The 19,413-nt window shown below is 33.6% G+C and overlaps 1 protein-coding gene across 1 annotated transcript; it reads right to left on the reverse strand.

Annotated features, from left to right (window-relative positions):
• Nucleotides 1-1,347: 1,347 nt before the first annotated feature.
• LOC112029705 (homeobox-leucine zipper protein ATHB-8) lies at nucleotides 1,348-10,462 on the reverse strand. The gene is made up of 18 exons (XM_065778517.1): nucleotides 10,099-10,462; nucleotides 9,731-9,944; nucleotides 8,943-9,102; nucleotides 8,515-8,615; nucleotides 8,319-8,409; nucleotides 6,118-6,213; nucleotides 5,926-6,039; nucleotides 5,750-5,833; nucleotides 5,476-5,631; nucleotides 5,298-5,385; nucleotides 5,001-5,106; nucleotides 4,814-4,913; nucleotides 4,606-4,686; nucleotides 4,293-4,427; nucleotides 3,854-4,179; nucleotides 3,176-3,275; nucleotides 2,234-2,383; nucleotides 1,348-1,707 (listed from the first exon to the last, which is right to left on the reverse strand). Exons 2-18 carry the CDS (start codon nucleotides 9,937-9,939, stop codon nucleotides 1,561-1,563), a joined length of 2,244 nt encoding a protein of 747 aa, XP_065634589.1. The 5' UTR covers nucleotides 9,940-9,944; nucleotides 10,099-10,462; the 3' UTR covers nucleotides 1,348-1,560.
• Between the last annotated feature and the right edge of the window lie 8,951 nt (nucleotides 10,463-19,413).

Consider the following 19,413-nt stretch of genomic DNA (forward strand, 5'->3'; position numbering starts at 1 on the left):
CTCTAAGAGATGTCCCAAAACAAACTTATTTTGACTTTTAAACTAAAAGTTATTAAGGAAAACAAATATTACTAAAAATGTCAAAATCACTATTTTCAAGGCCTTGACGGAAAAATTCACCAAAATTAAGGCAAACCTCAAGGCATAGAGCCTTAATCAAAATGTCATTTCTCTTCAGCCCTCCAACTTTCATGCAATTTCAACAAAATCACCCCGATGAGTTCTACTAGCACCCTGCACCTCTTGATCTTGCGTCATGATTTTTAGCATCATCACTACTCTAGTAAGGCATGTATTGTCTATTCTACATCATAGAAAATCTTCCTTGTAATTATACAAGCTTGAGCTTAAATTGATTCTCCTTAAAACTATAGAGTTTGCCCCCTTGAAAGTGAGTTCATTGTTGCATTCCAAAGGGTTATTTGAAGCTTCAGAAAACCGAGTGGTTGTAGACGAGTTTGTTCATGGACAAGGTTCATGTAGAAGAACTTCAAAGTTTTTGGGTCGCGGTGAGAGGCAAACGAGTCGTTTGCTAGGGATGCATGGAGTTTAGGTTACAAAGATCCTATATGTTCTAATTATTATTGTAAACGTTTTTATAATAAATATCCTACAAGGTTGGGTACACCTAGTTTTTTTTTTTTTTTTTTTCCTTTGAAGATTCCTTTATGGCTAAAATAAAAGTTCGAGGGGTGTAAGTGTAAGTACTCCAAGATTCATAGGGTGTCATGGCACTTTTCCTTACTTTTATGCATTGAGCCAATAAATTTGGTATTCCTTCATGGATAGATAATTTTATACAGAAGCCCAAGGTTGAACAATCAGATGTACTGATGGATAGTCCCCAAGTCACAGAGACAAGTCCTTGGCCTCCAGCTGAAAATTTATAATTGGACAATTTAGAAGTCAACAGATTTTAGCCACCTTTTAAGCAGCCCCCATCTTAACAAAAATGCACATAAACCAGTAGCATTGTGCAACTAGTCAAACAAGAATTTCAGCTTTATGTTAAGTGGTTCAACGGATCCCAAGTTCTGATTGATAGATAGCCTCTATGGTTAATCACTGGAAGGAAGAATAAGCATAAGGTTCCTTCAAGATGTAGAGTACAGTGCATTTCTAGCACATAATTAGGTTCATTCAACTACATTGGGACGTACAAAGCACTTATTCTAATACAATGAACAAAAGAATGAGTGGAGAAAAGGGACTTCTACAATCACTAGCCAGATTTTAAACGAAGTAATGCCTATTCCTGGAGTGAAGTGCCCGACCTAAATAAAGATCAGAGGCAGTGATAAGACATCCACGATTAGATATCTCACAGAATGTCAAAAAGAGCAAGGATAAAAGAAAAGGCAGAACATTTTAAGTTCATAAATATAGCATAAAGCAAAGTATAGAATAGCCAAAAATGGGACCCTAGATGCCTTTCGGTGCAGCATGCTCATAATAGCATAAAAAGTCAATTTACGATTTCTCCATACCAAAAGGACAAAGAAGAGATTGTCTTTACATCTATACTTTTTTTTTTCTGCATCCTATGTTAAGTTGAAAGTTTTAGACAAAAGACCAGTTGATGAACATGAAGCAGATACAGTGAGCATTCTCTTCTTCATTCAAAACCTTCCACGCCACTGCTCTCTCATAGGAGATGGGCCTCCCCATGCTAGATAAGCAAATACCACCTTGAAGACACATAAAACCCTGCTCGATGGACAAAGAGAAAAGATAAGAGTGTCAGATTAATCCACTATTTCCAAAGAAAGAAAGCATAACAATATCTCCACTTTAAGTAACAATGTCTCTCTTTGGTCTTTGAAGGGTAGCAATATATACAATGCATGTTCTTGTTTTTAGAATTTTAGGAAACATGTCTTCATTGTCTGTTAACATCTAGGTAAATTTTTTTAGGTCCAACAATGTGTTTCACAGTGATGCCAAATAGGTATTATAACATTAGTCATTTTTTTGGGTTTTCAGTCATATCCAAATGATTGCATCCCTCTTCTATTGCCCATGTATTCTCATATTCCCTCTAGCATCCTGAATTGATAACTATGGTCTAGTCCCATTTATGTTCATCTCCCATTACCTAATGGAGATTTATTTCTTTTATACATTATCTTTTATCTTGGTCTTGTTGATATAATTATGCCTTTTGGTGGATTTCTTTTTTGTTAAGTAAAATAACCCTTCTCCAGATTTTTAGGTGGATTTCAAAGCACCCTACCTGCTGCATTATCTGTGGGAACTCTGAGCATAGGGTTTTCTTTCCATTGTCATCAAAAATCTTTTCCAAAGTAATGTCTTGAAGTGCAACCAAGGTCGTCTCCAGCATATCAAGACCTGCCTGATTTGCAAATGTAAAAACTGGCAGTGCCTGCATATTATAAAATTGATTACAATTCTTGAGCATCAACAATGTGAAGAAGAAGAAGTAGAGGAAATATCATAATATAATTACATTTTTTTTATGAGTAACAATACATAACACAATAGCAGAAAGGAAGGCGAGCAAAATAAAGAAAGTGATTAAAGGGCATGAAGATTGCTGAATATATCAAAAAAAGACATCACTGACAGACGCAACATTTTCATTGGAGAAAAACCCCTCACCAAGCATAAAATTATTCTATTAAGCTCCTAAGTGAAAGTGAAAAATTATTACACTCAAATTTTCTGTATATTTGGATTTATGAGGTTTCTGTGAGTATAAGTATCGAGAAATAAGTATCATATGCTTTGCTAAGAGCTCCCCCTCAATAAGCACATCTATGGCACCACTTTCTATCCATGCAATAGAATAATGTGCAAGGGGCAACTTCCCCCAGATTTGATGCTCAATTCCTTAAAAATTAACTCATAAAGGCATTACAGCTTCTTAGTAATGTATTTCCTCAAAGCTTATGTTCTTCTACAAGAATTAAGATCAAATTCTTGCAGAACTTTGCACCATCACTTCTGCCAAGGTCTGCCTCATGCTCAAGAGGAGTGTAATGACACTGTATTGATCAACTACCACTTGTTCTAAAAGCTTAAGTTGTTGGAAAATGGTGACATCTTATGAAAGAAAAAGCTTGGAAATTTGAACAGCATTAGTGCAAAACCTTGAGTAAATGCAGAGAGATAGAAAAATATTTCTAGATTAGTAAGGGGAGGAAATAAAGAATACCTTCAAAGAGCAGCACATGACTGCATCTGAGTGATGCCAAAGAGTTTTGAGAATGGATTCACTTCCTTCACTTTTAAGTAGTTCAACCCCTAGATAGCACCTGTAAAGAAGATCAACATTTAATATACTCTGGACTTATCAAAATATTGAATATGCACTGGTATTTTTTCCAATTTTAGAATTGAAAGGGGAAAATTTTGGCAACAAGATCTAGGGCATATTCACACTTAAATTTCAATTAAGGGCCTTCTTCACCACAGCTAAAAATGTTAAATTTGATATCCAAGTTCCAGAAAATTATTCATAAATGAAGCATTGTAAACTGTTATATGGAAGAGAGGCATTTACATGTGATATATAAGAAACTTATGTTTGTAAGAAGAAGCAGCAAAAATATTCCAAGTTTCATCTACGTAGTCATTCCATATCAATCGGAAAGTCTTTGGTTGTTAAAGCAAAGTTTTTTGAGAATTCAAAGTAGGAAAATTTAAATTCCTCATTTTGGATAAGAACTGAAATCAGTTTCTTTACTGCTAAATAAACTCGCTGTTCATGAATTATATCGTATAACATGGAGGCCAAAGTTCCATACCAAACTAAGAACTTATTCATGGTCCAGACTCTAGAACTGTAGATAATAAGAATATGGATGCATGATAAAAGACTCAACTGACGCACCTATAGCTTTGACAGATCCACCGAGCAAGCGTGTGAGCTTCAGGAGTGCCAGGTGGTGGCCGAATGCCAGCATGAGAACCAAAATGAGAAGGAGAGAGCACCAATGCCACCCTCTGCACAGATGCTATAATGCTCCGGATGTATTGTCTAGCCATGGCTGCTACATTGTCTTGAAGGTGGATTTCAAATGCAAACTGGAATGCTATTGTCATCACAGATTTGGTGCTCCCACACTGACCAGAATTTTCACCGGATGCTCTATTTCCAGTGGGTCCAACTTCAAGAGCAGAGGCAAGGTCAAGTGTACGGTTTGGACTAGAGGAATCCTGCATCATATTAAATGAAATCAAGTTGAGAACAACATATTAACTCAATGATAAGGGGAAAAAAAGGCATAAGAAAAGATAATAGATTATATCATAAACGATAAAACACTTACAATTCCAGAATCAAGAGGAATAATGCGGAAACCAGAAGGTATAATTGGTGCATCATCAGAGAACGAGGCGTCAATGGGAGCAAAGATGAGTTCTGCACAGTTTCCCACAGCATTCTCATCCACTCCACTACAAAGCTGGGGAAAAATGCAACCAACCAAAATTTTAATCAGCATAAAAGAGAAGCAGAAACCTTTTAACACACAAGCACATGGTGAAGCTTAACTGTTTTTTGATTGATAATTATGTACAGGAAAATCATAATCTACACATACATCATGTAACAAGACACATGAAAAGAAAACTAGGGCTTACTTGCAAAAGGAAGATGTCACCAGCCATCATCATGTCCTCCCGATAGTGGCCCATACTTTCAAGCTTAATGACCTCCATAAACTGTTCTCAAACAACCAAAGCTTATCAAATTGGCAACGGATAACAGCAAATCATGATGAAAATTTTCACAATAATGATTCCAAAAGAGAAAAGCAGTTTTTTTTTTTTTTGGGGGGGGGGTCTTGGCTGGAGATGAGTTCACAAGAATGGTAACATCATCAATACCATCACTTTCTAACATAGACCATCCCTCATCAGTAAACCCATTAACTGCTTCATTAAATCCCCTGTACAGTAGAGTTTGTTAGACTCCCAAAGATCAAAGTCAATCAATTAATCCAAAGAAAACTTGAATAAAAAAAAAATAAACGTACTTGCTCAATCTCTGGCTAAGTGCACGTAGAGCAGCAGGTCTCCTCCCCCAACCAGAGACATTTGGCTGAGAATGTTCTTGAGAGATCTGCCTCAAATGGCGAATGCCTAAATGAAAATGAAAAAGTTATGTCAGATCATGAGATCTTTGAAGTCACAGTTCCAATCCCTCCCATATGTTGTCTATTAAGCATCATTCTTTGCATAGCAAAGAAATCACTTATTTAACAAATCTCAACATTTTGTTGATCCAATTCAATAGAATGGCAACAGAATTTTAAATTACTAGACGGAAAAACAAAAAAGTCTTACTGCCATTGTTGTCTTCTGAGCAAGTAGAGTTGATGACTCATAAAGCGGGCGCAACACTTCAGGTACACTCCAAGGCTAGTTTAAGCAAACAACAAGTAAATTATTAAGTATACCATGCAAAGGCATCAGTTTGCTGCAGCATATAGCGCAAGGGAATTTACATACCTCTAAATCCATATGATCAACTATGTGAATAATTGATCCACCCCCTTCACAAGGTCTAATCAGATACCCACTTGGCAGCATTTCTGCTCTCACGAAATGCTGCACCTGTGGCATGCTTGGTCCATTCTGAGTGTTGTTAAGTGATCTTTCACAGACCTAATTTGCACCACACAAACAGTGTAATTTTCAGACAGTAACGAATGGGAAACCAAGAAAAATGCCATAAGGCCCATAACTATTGGAACTTGTAACAGAAGAAGTAGGAGTCACATACCACTAGACTACCATCTTCCAAAACAGACGTGTAGCGCAGCAACCAGAAGTCACGAGCTGGTGCCAAAGTTGTGGGTGCATATAGCTAAATGAAGCCAATGAAATTCCAAAATTTGTTAAACAAGTCTATAATTACAACTACACCAGAAATGACAACCACAAATTACTAGTGCCTACCTGCATGTAAAGCAGTTCAATGGTTCCACCATTTGCAGTGGACAACACACTTATAACATCCACAGCTCGGCAACCATGGAACCATGTAGGCCGATCTTTGAGGATTTCAGCGACCTGTATAAATTAATCTGTTAATCTTTCCACAAATCTCCGACTAGAATAATTTCCTCAAACAAAACCAGGAGAACTTACTCTTGTAGGTTCTAGACCAACAAGGCCACATGCACGAGCTGCCACTCCAGTGCAACCATGAGAAATAGCAACGATTCCAATGGAATCCGGACCAGGCTGCACAGATTGAGAAGGAGATCATAAGGAGCAAGAATTTGGAACTAGTCATTTATGAATTGTGATAAAAAAAAATGTAAATCAAGTTTTGTTGTCTTAAAGAAGCAAAGGAAACCATAGAACGTGAGATATTAAGAGAGAGAATTTTCTGGTCTGCCAGGGAATAAATTATCATGTTTGAGTGATGCCTCAAAAGAAAGATAGGATGATTACTTCCTTTATTTTTCTATTTCATCTTTATTACAAAAAATTCAAGTCAAAACAAAAGATTAGATGAAGGAGGAAAATTTTTGTAGATTTGTTTAAGTGAGTAATTTGAAATCCCACATCTTTCTAAATTATAGATGATGGTGTAAAAAAAACAATATTAATATAGCAAACAACATTTAGAAAGAAAAACTAAACAGAGTAAAAGGGGGAATTTAGTGAAAAAAAAANGGGTTGGGGGGGGGGGGGAGGGGGAGGGGAGGAGTTGGGGATTGGGATAAATGGTGATGATGTTGTGAGCTGTGACTGTAGTTTAGTACTGAATCACTTGCCTCTTCATGCTCAATTGTGTGAGCCAGTGGAAGAATGACCTGACCCCCAAAACTTCCAGCTCTAACTCCAGGTAAGCTACAAGGACCAGCTTTAATGGCAGCTGCTGAGTAAGCATCAATACTGCTGTCTGCCCACTCAGACCGGTGTTCTCGCAGAAATCTAAGAAGTATTGCAGGAGGCACATTCTACAAGAATAGAAAGGAAGTATGAGTCTAAAGTATATACAAGGATGATCACTAAATGATGTTTTACATTGACAATGAAATTTCCCTATATTAGTCAACATAATGTAGATCACATAGTTTCCTTGCCCCAGTCATTGATTTTTAGCTTTTCAACTACATTTTCAACTTGTTTTACTAATTGGCAGCATAAATTTATTTTCACCAGACTGATCTACCAATGGAAATCTCTTAAGAATGACTTCAAGTGTTATAAACAAAAGAACCCCAAACTATAGGACGCCCTTTCTAAGAGCTTGAATCCACATTCACTTTCACCTCAACAGTAGCCCCAGAAAGACATGATCCACAAAAGGAATTGAGGCTCATATAATCAGTCTTAGTTATAATATCCAAAAACACGCTCAAATCAATTGGATGTTAATAAATTTAGAACCATTCACCATAAAGAAATTTTTCTTTAGATACCTGCAACTTTTGTTGGATTTTACAAGCTTATGAAGCCATATTCACTTAGCAATACAGTAACAATATAATATATTCTTTAATCTAATGTGTCTTTGTTAAGGTCATGACCTTTAACAACAAAAGGCTGCTTATTAATTTTAAGTTCCAGTAAATTCCTTACTGTCAATATTCATATGTAATCCTTACTTGTAATAACATGGATGCCTTGGCACATAGAACTGCATTGCTCATTGATTGAAATCCATTGGCATAAGAAAGATTTCCACCCATCATCTTGGCTGGAGATGAGTTCACAAGAATGGTAACATCATCAATACCATCACTTTCTAACATAGACCATCCCTCATCAGTAAACCCATTAACTGCTTCATTAAATCCCCTGTACAGTAGAGTTTGTTAGACTCCCAAAGATCAAAGTCAATCAATTAATCCAAAGAAAACTTGAATAAAAAAAAAATAAACGTACTTGCTCAATCTCTGGCTAAGTGCACGTAGAGCAGCAGGTCTCCTCCCCCAACCAGAGACATTTGGCTGAGAATGTTCTTGAGAGATCTGCCTCAAATGGCGCAATGCCTAAATGAAAATGAAAAAGTTATGTCAGATCATGAGATCTTTGAAGTCACAGTTCCAATCCCTCCCATATGTTGTCTATTAAGCATCATTCTTTGGCATAGCAAAGAAATCACTTATTTAACAAATCTCAACATTTTGTTGATCCAATTCAATAGAATGGCAACAGAATTTAAAAAAGGGGGAATTTAGTGAAAAAAAAAAAAAAAAACATTTTTATATGCAAGATGTAACTTAGAAGATTACTTAAGTTCTTCTATTCTAATAATTTTTCTTGAAAATGACAAAAAATAATTGGAATAAGGTTCAAAATGAATAATGATAGCAAATAGAGTGAGCAGTAACCTTCATCCCGGGCATTTGGACCCACTCCACAGCAGTTCCAGTAGCCTTCGAAAGAAACTCTGTTAAAGTCTCCTCTGCAATGGATATAAGTCTGGAAACATACAAAACAATCTCATAAGCCATACAACAAACCGCAAGGCAATTGTAGACCATAAAGAACAGAAATTGAGTAACAAGAAGCAGCAATCACACTAACCCTGCAGGGCTAGCATCCTTTGGTGGATGCTGAGGTGTCAGATGGTGTTGACCGCTCGTCACCACCGACTCACAACTCGTGTCTGTGGTGGCAAGGGTTGCCTGCAAGACAAGGAAACATGTTCAAATTTTCTAGTCAACAAAACATGAGAATACAAGTAATGTTGTAAATCAATTAATTATTATAAAACTGGGCACTTTCTTTGGCTGCTGAGAAAATTTTGTAAGAATAGACCAAAAACAGTTAAATTTTGAGAAAATTAATCTCCTTTACAATGAAAACAAAAGACTCAATCTCAATTAAGTGGTGAATTCCATTTGCAAAACAAGAACCTTTGATCAAATTTTTGTCTATTATCTTTTCCTTAATTTTCTAAGCAACCAAACAGATTGCAAATGATAACAAGTGAATGATTTATAATTCCTTACATTTTGCGTGTGTTGTCGGAAATAACTGTTCTCATACACCAGTTGAGACACCTGCTTTTGCAACCGATCATTCTCCTCCATTAAAAGTTTATTCATCGCCGTCAGCTTCCTATTCACAGCTTGTAGGCGTGACGCCTCTTTTCGCTGCTTTTCTCTACATCTGTGTCAAACATAAAAACATATAACGCACATGGGTTAGCCAGCATATATAATCATTCCATCAGTAAAAGTTTGATTGCTTCATATGGCTGCAGAAAAAAAATGAAGAAAAGGAAACAAAAATGAGTTGCTTAATATTAATTTCTTAACTTGGGAGGCCTAATAAATTAAAAAACTTGACAACACATATCCTAAATGCAATATGCAAATCACCCACTTTAATTAGTTTGATACAAGGTTATGATAGTTCTAGAAGAAAAATCAAGAAATCACTCACACATACACACTTAAATTTGAAAAGCTGATAGATTTCCTTCTAGATGTCTTCAATTTCCACAACAGCCAAACACAAGGTCTGAAATAGATCGTGCTCATTGCACAAAGCTCTCACTTTTGTGGGATATGGGAGAGGTAATAAGACTTACAACCAATTTTCATTTGAGATACAAGGCAACCATTTTGCTAATTTGAGGTGAATTTTGCAGCTCTTGGCAATACATAAAAGATCCAGAAAAGAACATAATGAAGTAGCAATGCATATTTAAAAAATTTACAACCAGAAAAAAAGGATGTAATCTTGTGCAAAACTCAGTTGTAATTTTGCACAACACATTAACAAAAGATGATACCTTCGGTTCTGGAACCAAACTTTGATCTGCTTAGGCTCGATGTTGGAGAGAATGGGACACTCCCTGATAAGCTGTTGGCGGCGCATGGAGCTTGGCTTGGGGCAGTCATGGTAGAGCCTTTCAAGAGCCTCAACTTGCTCAGGCGTGTACCTCACATACTTGCCGTTATCCATTTGCAGCTTATTGCAGGATGAACTCACTGCCATCATCCCCACTTCATGTTCACCAACAAAAATAAAAAATAGTCAGAACCCAAAACTCTAAAACCAAAAAAGAAGAAAGAAGAAAAACTCGTTCTTTGATATATATATTACATACACAAAAGAGTATGTATATATATATATAGAGAGAGAGAGAGAGAGAGTTACCTTTAAGTGGTTTCGCTTATGAGAATAAGCGAAAAGAGAGAAGAGGAAGATCAAGAAGAGGTGTGTAGTTGTAGAGGCATGGAGATGAAGGCAATAGCAGTGAAGTAAGAGAGAGTTTTGTAGTGGTAGGTGGTGATGTTTTGTTTTTTTTTTTTAAGGAAAAAGAATGTAAGAGAAAGAGAAAGAGAATGAGAGTAGTGAGAGTGAGAGAGTGGGTGGTGGTGGGAATAATTTGGTTTGGGTTTTGGGATTGGGATTGGAATTGAGATTGGGAAGCTTATAAGATAAACCCCAAATACCAGACAGAATGAAGAAAGACCATATTTTTTCGTTTTCACATCATTCTTTTGCTTTGCTTTGCTTTGCTTTGCTTTTGTTTTAGCTGTTTTTTTTTTTTGCGTTTTTTTTTTTTTTTTTTTTGTCCTGTTTCTTTTGCTGCTGTTGCTATTCTTTGCCAATGCGCTTTGTTTGTTTCGCACTTTCCAATACTTCAAACTCTCTCTCTCTCTCTCTCACTGTGTGTTTTGTGTGCGTATGCTGTATTATAAGTGTAAATGGAACGTGTGCGAGTCTTGTGAAGGAATGTAGCAAATGCGATCCAGAGAATTCAGTCTACAATTCTCAGCGCGTGCATTATGTTACTTGAGCATGTTGGACCGCAATGCCCTTCCACTTAGTTCATCAACCATTCCTCTCTCTCTCTCTCTCTCTCTCTCTTTGAGACTTTGAATTATTCCATTTATCAAAATTGAAGAAGAAAACTCTCCAATTTTACGGGTCTGTCAAAGGACAGCAGTGCAAGTTAAGCAATTGAAACACATTATGGAAAATTTGTCTCTTTTTTTTTTTTTTTCATAGAGTAGTCGGTACGTTTTAAGAAAAAATGTCTTATATAAGATATGTTTGTGAGATATTCTCACGTATGAATAGTTTTACATGTTATGAGAGAGTGATCTCGTATAATTGTTTCATCGTCATGGTGACAAAATTAATGTTAAAATAATATAATAATAAACATATTATTGGTTTATTGTGTAAAAGCACTTTCTTTTTTTTATAAAAAAAAATAATAAAGTACACTTAGTCATTAATAAAAAGTTAAAAACCCCAATCAAATCGTATGGGATTGAGTTTTTGTCAATGGACCACTCACCCTTAATGGTCAATATTTTTGTCTTGAAAATATTGCAGAATTACAAAAGGGATGTATAGTTTATATATTGTGTAGTAGCATTTTCATTGTAATGCGATGGTTCTATTCATCATATCAAAAACAGAATATTATCCGAACCAAAATTATGATGACCTGAATTAATTAAACTTGATTAACAATAAGCATTCCATAATCCCTTTTGGAAAATAACAAGTTCCAAACTTGAGTAAAAAAAAAACTCTTCTTAAATAATACTAATAAAAGAAAGATACAACAAATTTTACATTTTTTTTTTTAAATAACATATTGTAACTAGTATAGCATTGCTCTCATTATTTTCACATGAAACTATCACTTACTTTACTTTTATCGTATAAGAATCATAACATGCAATTTGTTACGAAAAAGAGATATGCCAACCCAACCAAAAGTATGTCTTCGTTGCCAAGTGAGTAAAATAATTTTTTCTTTTTTAAAAAGGAATCTTTTAAGAGAAATGATATTCATGCCAGAATGTGGGAAATGGGGACTACAAGTCTGTGAGAGACAGAATAATGAGAACTTTGCATGCGGCCTTTATTTTTTACGCCCAACACTACGGTCCTCCTCTCTCGTCAGTTGTCATAGTCGAGAAGTCACTCCTAGCTAGCTATATCCCTAAAGCATATGATACATGCATATACTGCTTACAGTACAAACATGAAAATTCATGATCAGATAGTACAGAACGGCCTTCCTTTTTCAGAATATACACCCTGTATATATATTTTGTGTTTTAATATGTTTCATAACTAAGTTTAAATTAAAACGAAAATTTTTTAGGGAATGGAACCTGTAGAGGCTGCATTGGCATGCAACTTTTTTTAGATATCTCAGAATTAAGTGTTGTGCTTTAGATTTTTATTTTATTTTATTTTTTATAATTCGATAGTTATAATGGGAAGATAAATTTGAATCTTGAATATTTCTGTTAAAAATTGGTCCTCCTCTCTCGTCAGTTGTCATAGTCGAGAAGTCACTCCTAGCTAGCTATATCCCTAAAGCATATGATACATGCATATACTGCTTACAGTACAAACATGAAAATTCATGATCAGATAGTACAGAACGGCCTTCCTTTTTCAGAATATACACCCTGTATATATATTTTGTGTTTTAATATGTTTCATAACTAAGTTTAAATTAAAACGAAAATTTTTTAGGGAATGGAACCTGTAGAGGCTGCATTGGCATGCAACTTTTTTTAGATATCTCAGAATTAAGTGTTGTGCTTTAGATTTTTATTTTATTTTATTTTTTATAATTCGATAGTTATAATGGGAAGATAGATTTGAATCTTGAATATTTCTGTTAAAAATTCAAGAGGTGTCAGTTGATCAGTTACGAGACTCTTTACGAGCGTTAGATACCTGAAAACCTGAGGAATTTGCTTACGCTTGAAATATAAATCTTGTTTGCGACTAGTTTTAAAGTTTAGAATAAAATATATGTGGATTCCATAATTTAACTAGTAAAAGACTTAAGTTTAAATACCGCCTATACTAAAAATTAGTTGGTGCCCTATAAGTTTAATGGTAAAAAATTAATCGTTATTGAGTAAACATCATAAATTTAAATTCTATCATATCTTTCTTCTCAAATTCTATCATATCTATAAAAAAATTTAAAAAAAATTAAATATGATTAAGAACATTAAACAAAAAAGATGTCATTTGTTGTAGGTAGAAATGGATATATATATATATATAGATGAGTTCAAGTTACACCTGGTGTAACTCTAAAGAGTTACACATTTTCTAAACCATTGGATTTAAGTAGATCCAATTATCAAAAAAATGCACTAATTAATGCTGTTATTCTGATAAGAATCTCATTTATTATCTTTATTTATAACATTCCATATCTATCTCTAATCCCAAAAATAGGTATAGTTTTCTCTCTGCTCTCTCTTTCTCACCTACTACACGTTTCTCTCTCCTCCGTTGCTCTTCCACCTCCATTTTCATAAGGTTCCACCATATATATATGTATGTATGTATGTATATGAGTTTATACCCTAGCTTTCAGTCCACAAAGATTTTAGTTACCTAAGCAAAAGAATTTCGTTCTCATAGCATAGGATACAAACAAAGTATCTATTCAATTTTTCAACAGGTGATGCTGGACTGCAGTTCAAATGTTAGAAATAAATAAAGTGAAGTCTGATTCCAATTCACTTCAAAAGATAGCAACTTCAATTGAAGACTAAGCACACGGCATTTAGTCAAAACTAATTTACCAAACTTTGTCACGAATGTTAACTAATTTGAAGACATTTGATCAAGTCTACTATTTTGTTCAAAATTAGAGAATGTTATTCCTCATTGTTTTTCCATAAAGAAAAGGATCATTCCCTACCTCATCATCAACAGAGGTTTTTTATTATTATTATTATTATTCGAAAGTTAAAATAATGAAAGATATAGATGAAACTAGAAATTTTGGTTTTAGGGGCCGAGTTATGGTAATCAAGACAAAAATTCCGCACAAGCAAGAATGCACACGCGCGCACACACGCGCACACACACACACACATATATATACACTTATTATCTCTTATCAAAGTTATGCTCAATGACAATTATAATCATGCATCTCTAAAGTGAAATTTTTTAAAATTTCATTTTCATCATAAATTACCAAAGTGAATAAAAAAATTACAATGGAAGTAATGAAGTCTTCAAAATCAAGAAACTCCCACAATTTTAGCAAATATAAGAGTAAATTTGACATTAAAGAATGAAAAGAGGGGGAAAAAACTTCTCTCTATAATCATTGAGCTGATTGCTCAATTCTTCTTCAAAAAAATCATTGGATATTTTGAGGGAGTGGGGGGAGCTCCTAAATTTTTAGGTCAATCCTTTCAAATGTTAATACTTATATATATTATAAATGTATTTTTTAAAATTTTGGGGTCATCGATGCATGTAGTTCTACCCCTGATGAAAGAGGGGAACTCAAACTCTTGTTTTTCTCATAAATAAGAGAAGATAATATTATTTGGCTACAACATTCTTGGCATCAATACAATATTTTTCATTATGAATAAAAGAAAACCAAAGAGTATAGTGGCTGAAGTGGTACTATCTCATTCTTTCCATGAGGAGATTTTAGAATCAAGTCTCCCATCCTTAGCTATTGTAAATAGAATAAAATAACTCCTAATAAAAGAAACGAAATGGTGGAATATTGGGTAAACTACGTTTTTTTAAGCCTAATAAGAAACATGTTATCTAAGACTTAAAAGGGTTTGTTTGAGAGTTCATTAATGAATTATAATTATTAATTTTTACCATTAAATCAAGACACCAATTAGTTTATAATGTACGTAGAATTCAAACATACGTCTCTGGGTTTGGCTTGATGTAAAATGTTTTCGGGCGTAAATTTTTTTCAGATGAAAATATTTTATGAAAAGAAAAAAACATTTTCAACTGTTTGGTTGCTTTCTACAAAATACACCGAAAAATGGTTTCTAGAGTTTGGCTTGCACGTAAAATTATTACTGAAAAATATGTATATACGTTGGACGGTCTCTCTCTCTCTCTCTCTCTCTCTCTCTCTCTCTCTCTCTCTCTCTCTCTCTCTCTCTCTCTCTCTCTCTCCAAACTGAAATTGATTTCAGTTTGATCGTATTTTCCGATCCACCCAAACACCCAGTCAGGTGTAAAATATTTTCCGTATATGTTTTTCACTTAAAACAAACATAGAGTAAGAAATTTTATTAATTAAACTAGCTAGTGATATACTTCCTCTTGTAATCTTGTTGTATAATAGTTGAATATGTGGTTAATTAGGTTTATTATATATAATACATAAGTTTTTTAAAGTTCATGTACAGCTTATTCAAGCCTCACTTATTAAAAGGAACCCTATTTAAAAAAATAAATTAAATAAACCATAAAATGTTAAACCGACACCAAGTAAAAGTCAGGATACGCAAACTTTCGAAAGTCTAATTATAACTCCATTTCAAGACCGTAGCATAGGGGTACACCTTTTTAATCAGTTCAGAAGAAGACTCAAATGGGTCAATTTCCTTATTTTTCCAAAAAATACAAGTCAATGCAAGGTCGTCTCAACTATCTACTATACAAACATCAAAATCCAAAACTGTACCCTCCCTCGTCTTCTTCTCAAATATGACCACCATGAAAATAAAAAGCTTAAAAACTATGTATCCGTTGCAAAGTTATTGGTTAAAAACTAGGAAGTGGCAGACCAACTTAGGTGGACTTTGATTCTTGGAGGTTCCGCATCCAAAGATAGACCCAAATACACGTTTTTAGATTTAAAATTATAACCTCCCCCTTTAATCTTGTGCTTCTTTTTTCCCCCATTATATTACTTCTTCCAATGGCCTAAAAAAGTGGTTTACCAAAGTCTTAATCTGGCTTAAAAGATAAGGTGGCATGCAACATCAATGCCATCACTCAAAAGACAAACAAAAACAAAAACAAACAAAAAAAAAAAAAAAAGAAGCAAATGGTAGGGACACGCTTTCACGCTCACGCTCAAATTCATATCACACTTATGTATCAACTTTTGATTGAATTTCAACACTTTCATATAAGTCTATAATATGTGTTTCAAAAAATTTAAAATTCAATCAAGAATTAACATATAAGCAAAATGTGAATTTGAGTGTAAAAATGACCGTGTCACTCAAAAAAAAAAAATGGAATTGTAAATTGATTAGTAAGTGTAATTTTTGTTTTTGTTTTTTACTTTTTTTAACAATGTCAACAGCGGTGACATTAAGATGTGGGCCGGAAAAAGTGGTAGCGTGCCCCGCCACTCCCGCTAGTAGCATAGAAAAAGGTACCACCAATAAATTTTTAACTTTTTTTTTTTTTTTTTTTTGGGTCTGTTTGAGCCTTAGAAAGAATGACAAATGGGTATTGGGCTGTGTAGCACGAGCTAGACGACAGCAGACCATATCTGTGTGTGGTCCATACGTGTGGGCTCACATTTTTTTGTGGCCCCCGCACGCGTGAACCTGTGTCCATCACTTTACAACGTGCTCCTCACCACCCGCGCTGTGCCAACAGCCAATTTGCCAAATTTGTTTTATTACTTTATTAAACTTTGTTTATAGTTGATTACCATTCAGCATTCACATTGCTTAAGGTAAATTCTTTTCAAAAGTTTATTCACTTTTTTTTTTCTATTTTAGTTAACACATTTTTCACATTGACCTGTGTACCAAATTTTTAATGTCATCTACAGGCTACACCACTCAAAGCTAGACCTACCCATGAGTTAGTTGGAGAAATTATAAAGTGCTCTGGTGAACAAATAATGTAGTCTATCATTCCACTAAAAAACTGTTATTTATTTAAAATTGCTGAGTTAGTAATTAATTTCTGTTTAAAATTTTTTTCTAACTAACAATTTTAAACAAGTGGCAATTTTTTAGTGAAATAGTGGATCACATCACTTGTCCACCATGTGGATCTTATAATTTCTCCATGAGTTGAGTCGAGTGAGATGCTTAAATTACAATTGGATTCAATTACATTGATTGGAAAATAACAAAAACTGTCGTTGATTGCAAAGAACCACAATTTCAATTGTTTGATCTCCCCATGTGTGGCGGCCAGATTCAATTGAAGCTAACAATGATGTACAACGAAGGGTGATGGGTATCTCTGTAATATCTTGATAGAGTTTGTTAAATTTTTGCCTAGTTTGGAAGCCCTTTGAGACTTGTGTTAGTTGGTTTTTGAAGATTTCAAGCCACCCTCATTGACAACCTCTTGCCATCGAAACCGCTCAAATCCTTACAAGTTAGCCCGGGTCAAGCAGGTGGGTCGGCTTAAACGAATCTTTGGAAAATCCTACTCATTGCCATCACCCACATAATGGATTGAATCTCACACTTATATCGAAAAGAAACCCATTAGTATCTTAGCCTAATGATAAAGAGAAACAATTATGAAGATGATACAATAAGTTCAAATCATATCATATCTAAAACAATAGCAAATTTATTTCCCTACATGAATAATGAGAAATTTTAGCTATCGTGTAGATAGGCTAATGCAATAAGGAGTAGGAGGAAGTCAGTTAAATTTAACCCAAAAAAAAAAAGTGTGAGAATCAAATGATGTTGAATGCTTTTAGGAAAAAAAATGAAGTAGAAAAAAGATAGAGATAAATAAGATGAAGAAAGAAATGGACAAAGATATTAGTAATATTTTTCATATAAGTGATTGTAGACATGCTAAACAAGTCGAGTTTAATATTAAAAGTTTAAAATTAGTTCATTAATCTTATATTAAACACAAACTCGAACTTATCACCAAACTAGATTATATAAACCAAATCGAATATGCATATTCATAGCAAATTGGTCACATCGTTAAACCGATTCACACTTTGCTTGGAAAAAATTTTGCTGATATTTTGATTGTTAGGTTTTAAACCCAAAATACAATGACTCTCAAATTTTCTTTACAAACTAACAACTAACCTACATTTTCTTCTTAAAGTGTTATATTTTAAAATTACTAGGAGCCATGTAGCTTAGTGGCTTATTTTCCTCACCTTAACTAACAACTAACCAATGTTTGATTCCCCCTCCTTTATTGTTGTAACTATCAAATTATTACTAATTTAAATTAAAAAAACTAATATATATGTCCAATTTACTAGCCAACTACTAAGGACATGTCTTTTAAAAATATATATATATATATATATAATATTTTGATAGAAATACTATAACAAAAATTATATATATTTATTGTTAATTTATGTATTTGACATGATTGAATGTGAAACTTCCAACTTATTCTTTTTCTGCTATTAATTATATTTAAATTTTTTATGCTTTATTATTCTCTATTTCTTATATATGTTGTGAAAATACCTTTTAAAATCATTTAAATTTTTTTGTAGATAGGAGTATATATTTTTCTAAAAATATAAGGTTGCTGTTTTTTTTTTTTTTAATAGATTTATTTATTTTAAATTTTTTTAGATAAGTACTAGATGAATTATGACATATCATTACTGTCTCACATCTCCGATTTGACTTCAAAACATAACCTAATCTTTGAAAAAAAAATTTATATATATATTTTTATAAATAGTTAAATTTGTAAATTAAAACATTGCTTCTAAATTCTATCTTGTGTCTTCAATTTTTCTTCCACCTTCATCAATTCTTTTGTTTTTCTTTCCCACCAAACGCACTTTCTACTCCTAGAAATTCTAAATCACATCACCAGCCCTATGCTCGTCTTGAAAAACAAGTCACCACCACCAAACTGTGTCAAGATATGGAATCTCACTTCCATATTCTGTTTTCGGAGCAGAGCCATTGACTTTTTAGTTCCACAATAGTGTAGACAATTCTATCATACCCTTTTAAATCATAATTGTTTCAAAATACAAATCTCATAAATAAAAGTTCTTACTATTTCATAAAAATGAAATCATCATTGTTTCAATTAAAACTATATATTATTAAATTCTTAGTCCTTTTATTATCAAAAGAATCTTTTTAGCCATTAAATAATACATGGACTTACAAATGCCAAATTCATTTGTTACTTGATGATGCTTGATTATCCAAATTCTTCAAATACTCCTAAATACGTTTGAATACGACTTCCATCCATTTTCCACCATCTTAGAGATGGCCAACCTTTTGGAAATTATATTGACTAGATCCTGTATAAGTTATGAAGCATATTATTTACTTCAGCCAATTGCCCAATTAGGTTTTAATATTTAAAATGTTAAACATAAGCTATTACCAATTACAAAAAGATAACCATAATATGCAGAGGACAAGCAATATCGTGACAAAATGGAAAATTTAAAGAAAACATTTCCAAGGAAAAAATCATTACAGTGTAAAGTATCCCAAATAAGCAATCTACTATAATTATAAAAAGTTTACAATCTAGATTAAAACATTTAATCCTAACCTCGATTTGGTGGATAAATTTATTGTAAAAACCGTCTATTGTTTAAGAATCTTTGAATCGTTTAATTATATGGATGATCCACAAACGGCGCACCCATAGTTTATAATCTAGATTAAAATATTTAATCCTAACCTCAATTTGGTGGATAAATTTATTGTAAAAACCGTCTACCGCTTAAGAATC

Source organism: Quercus suber, unplaced genomic scaffold (assembly GCF_002906115.3).
Source record: "Quercus suber isolate HL8 unplaced genomic scaffold, Cork oak 2.0 scaffold_185, whole genome shotgun sequence".
Taxonomy (NCBI): Eukaryota; Viridiplantae; Streptophyta; class Magnoliopsida; order Fagales; family Fagaceae; genus Quercus; species Quercus suber.

What these genes read in the sequence shown, in the direction of transcription:
- LOC112029705 (XM_065778517.1), bottom strand. Translation starts at nt 9,939, where the DNA reads ATGATGGCAGTGAGTTCATCCTGCAATAAGCTGCAAATGGATAACGGC. An exon ending in AATGGCAGTAAGACTTTTTT is followed by an intron (nt 5,107 to 5,297) that starts GTTTTTCCGTCT and finishes ATTTTCATTTAG; the next exon opens with GCATTCGCCATTTGAGGCAG. An exon ending in TCCCACAGATAATGCAGCAG is followed by an intron (nt 1,708 to 2,233) that starts GTAGGGTGCTTT and finishes TCCATCGAGCAG; the next exon opens with GGTTTTATGTGTCTTCAAGG.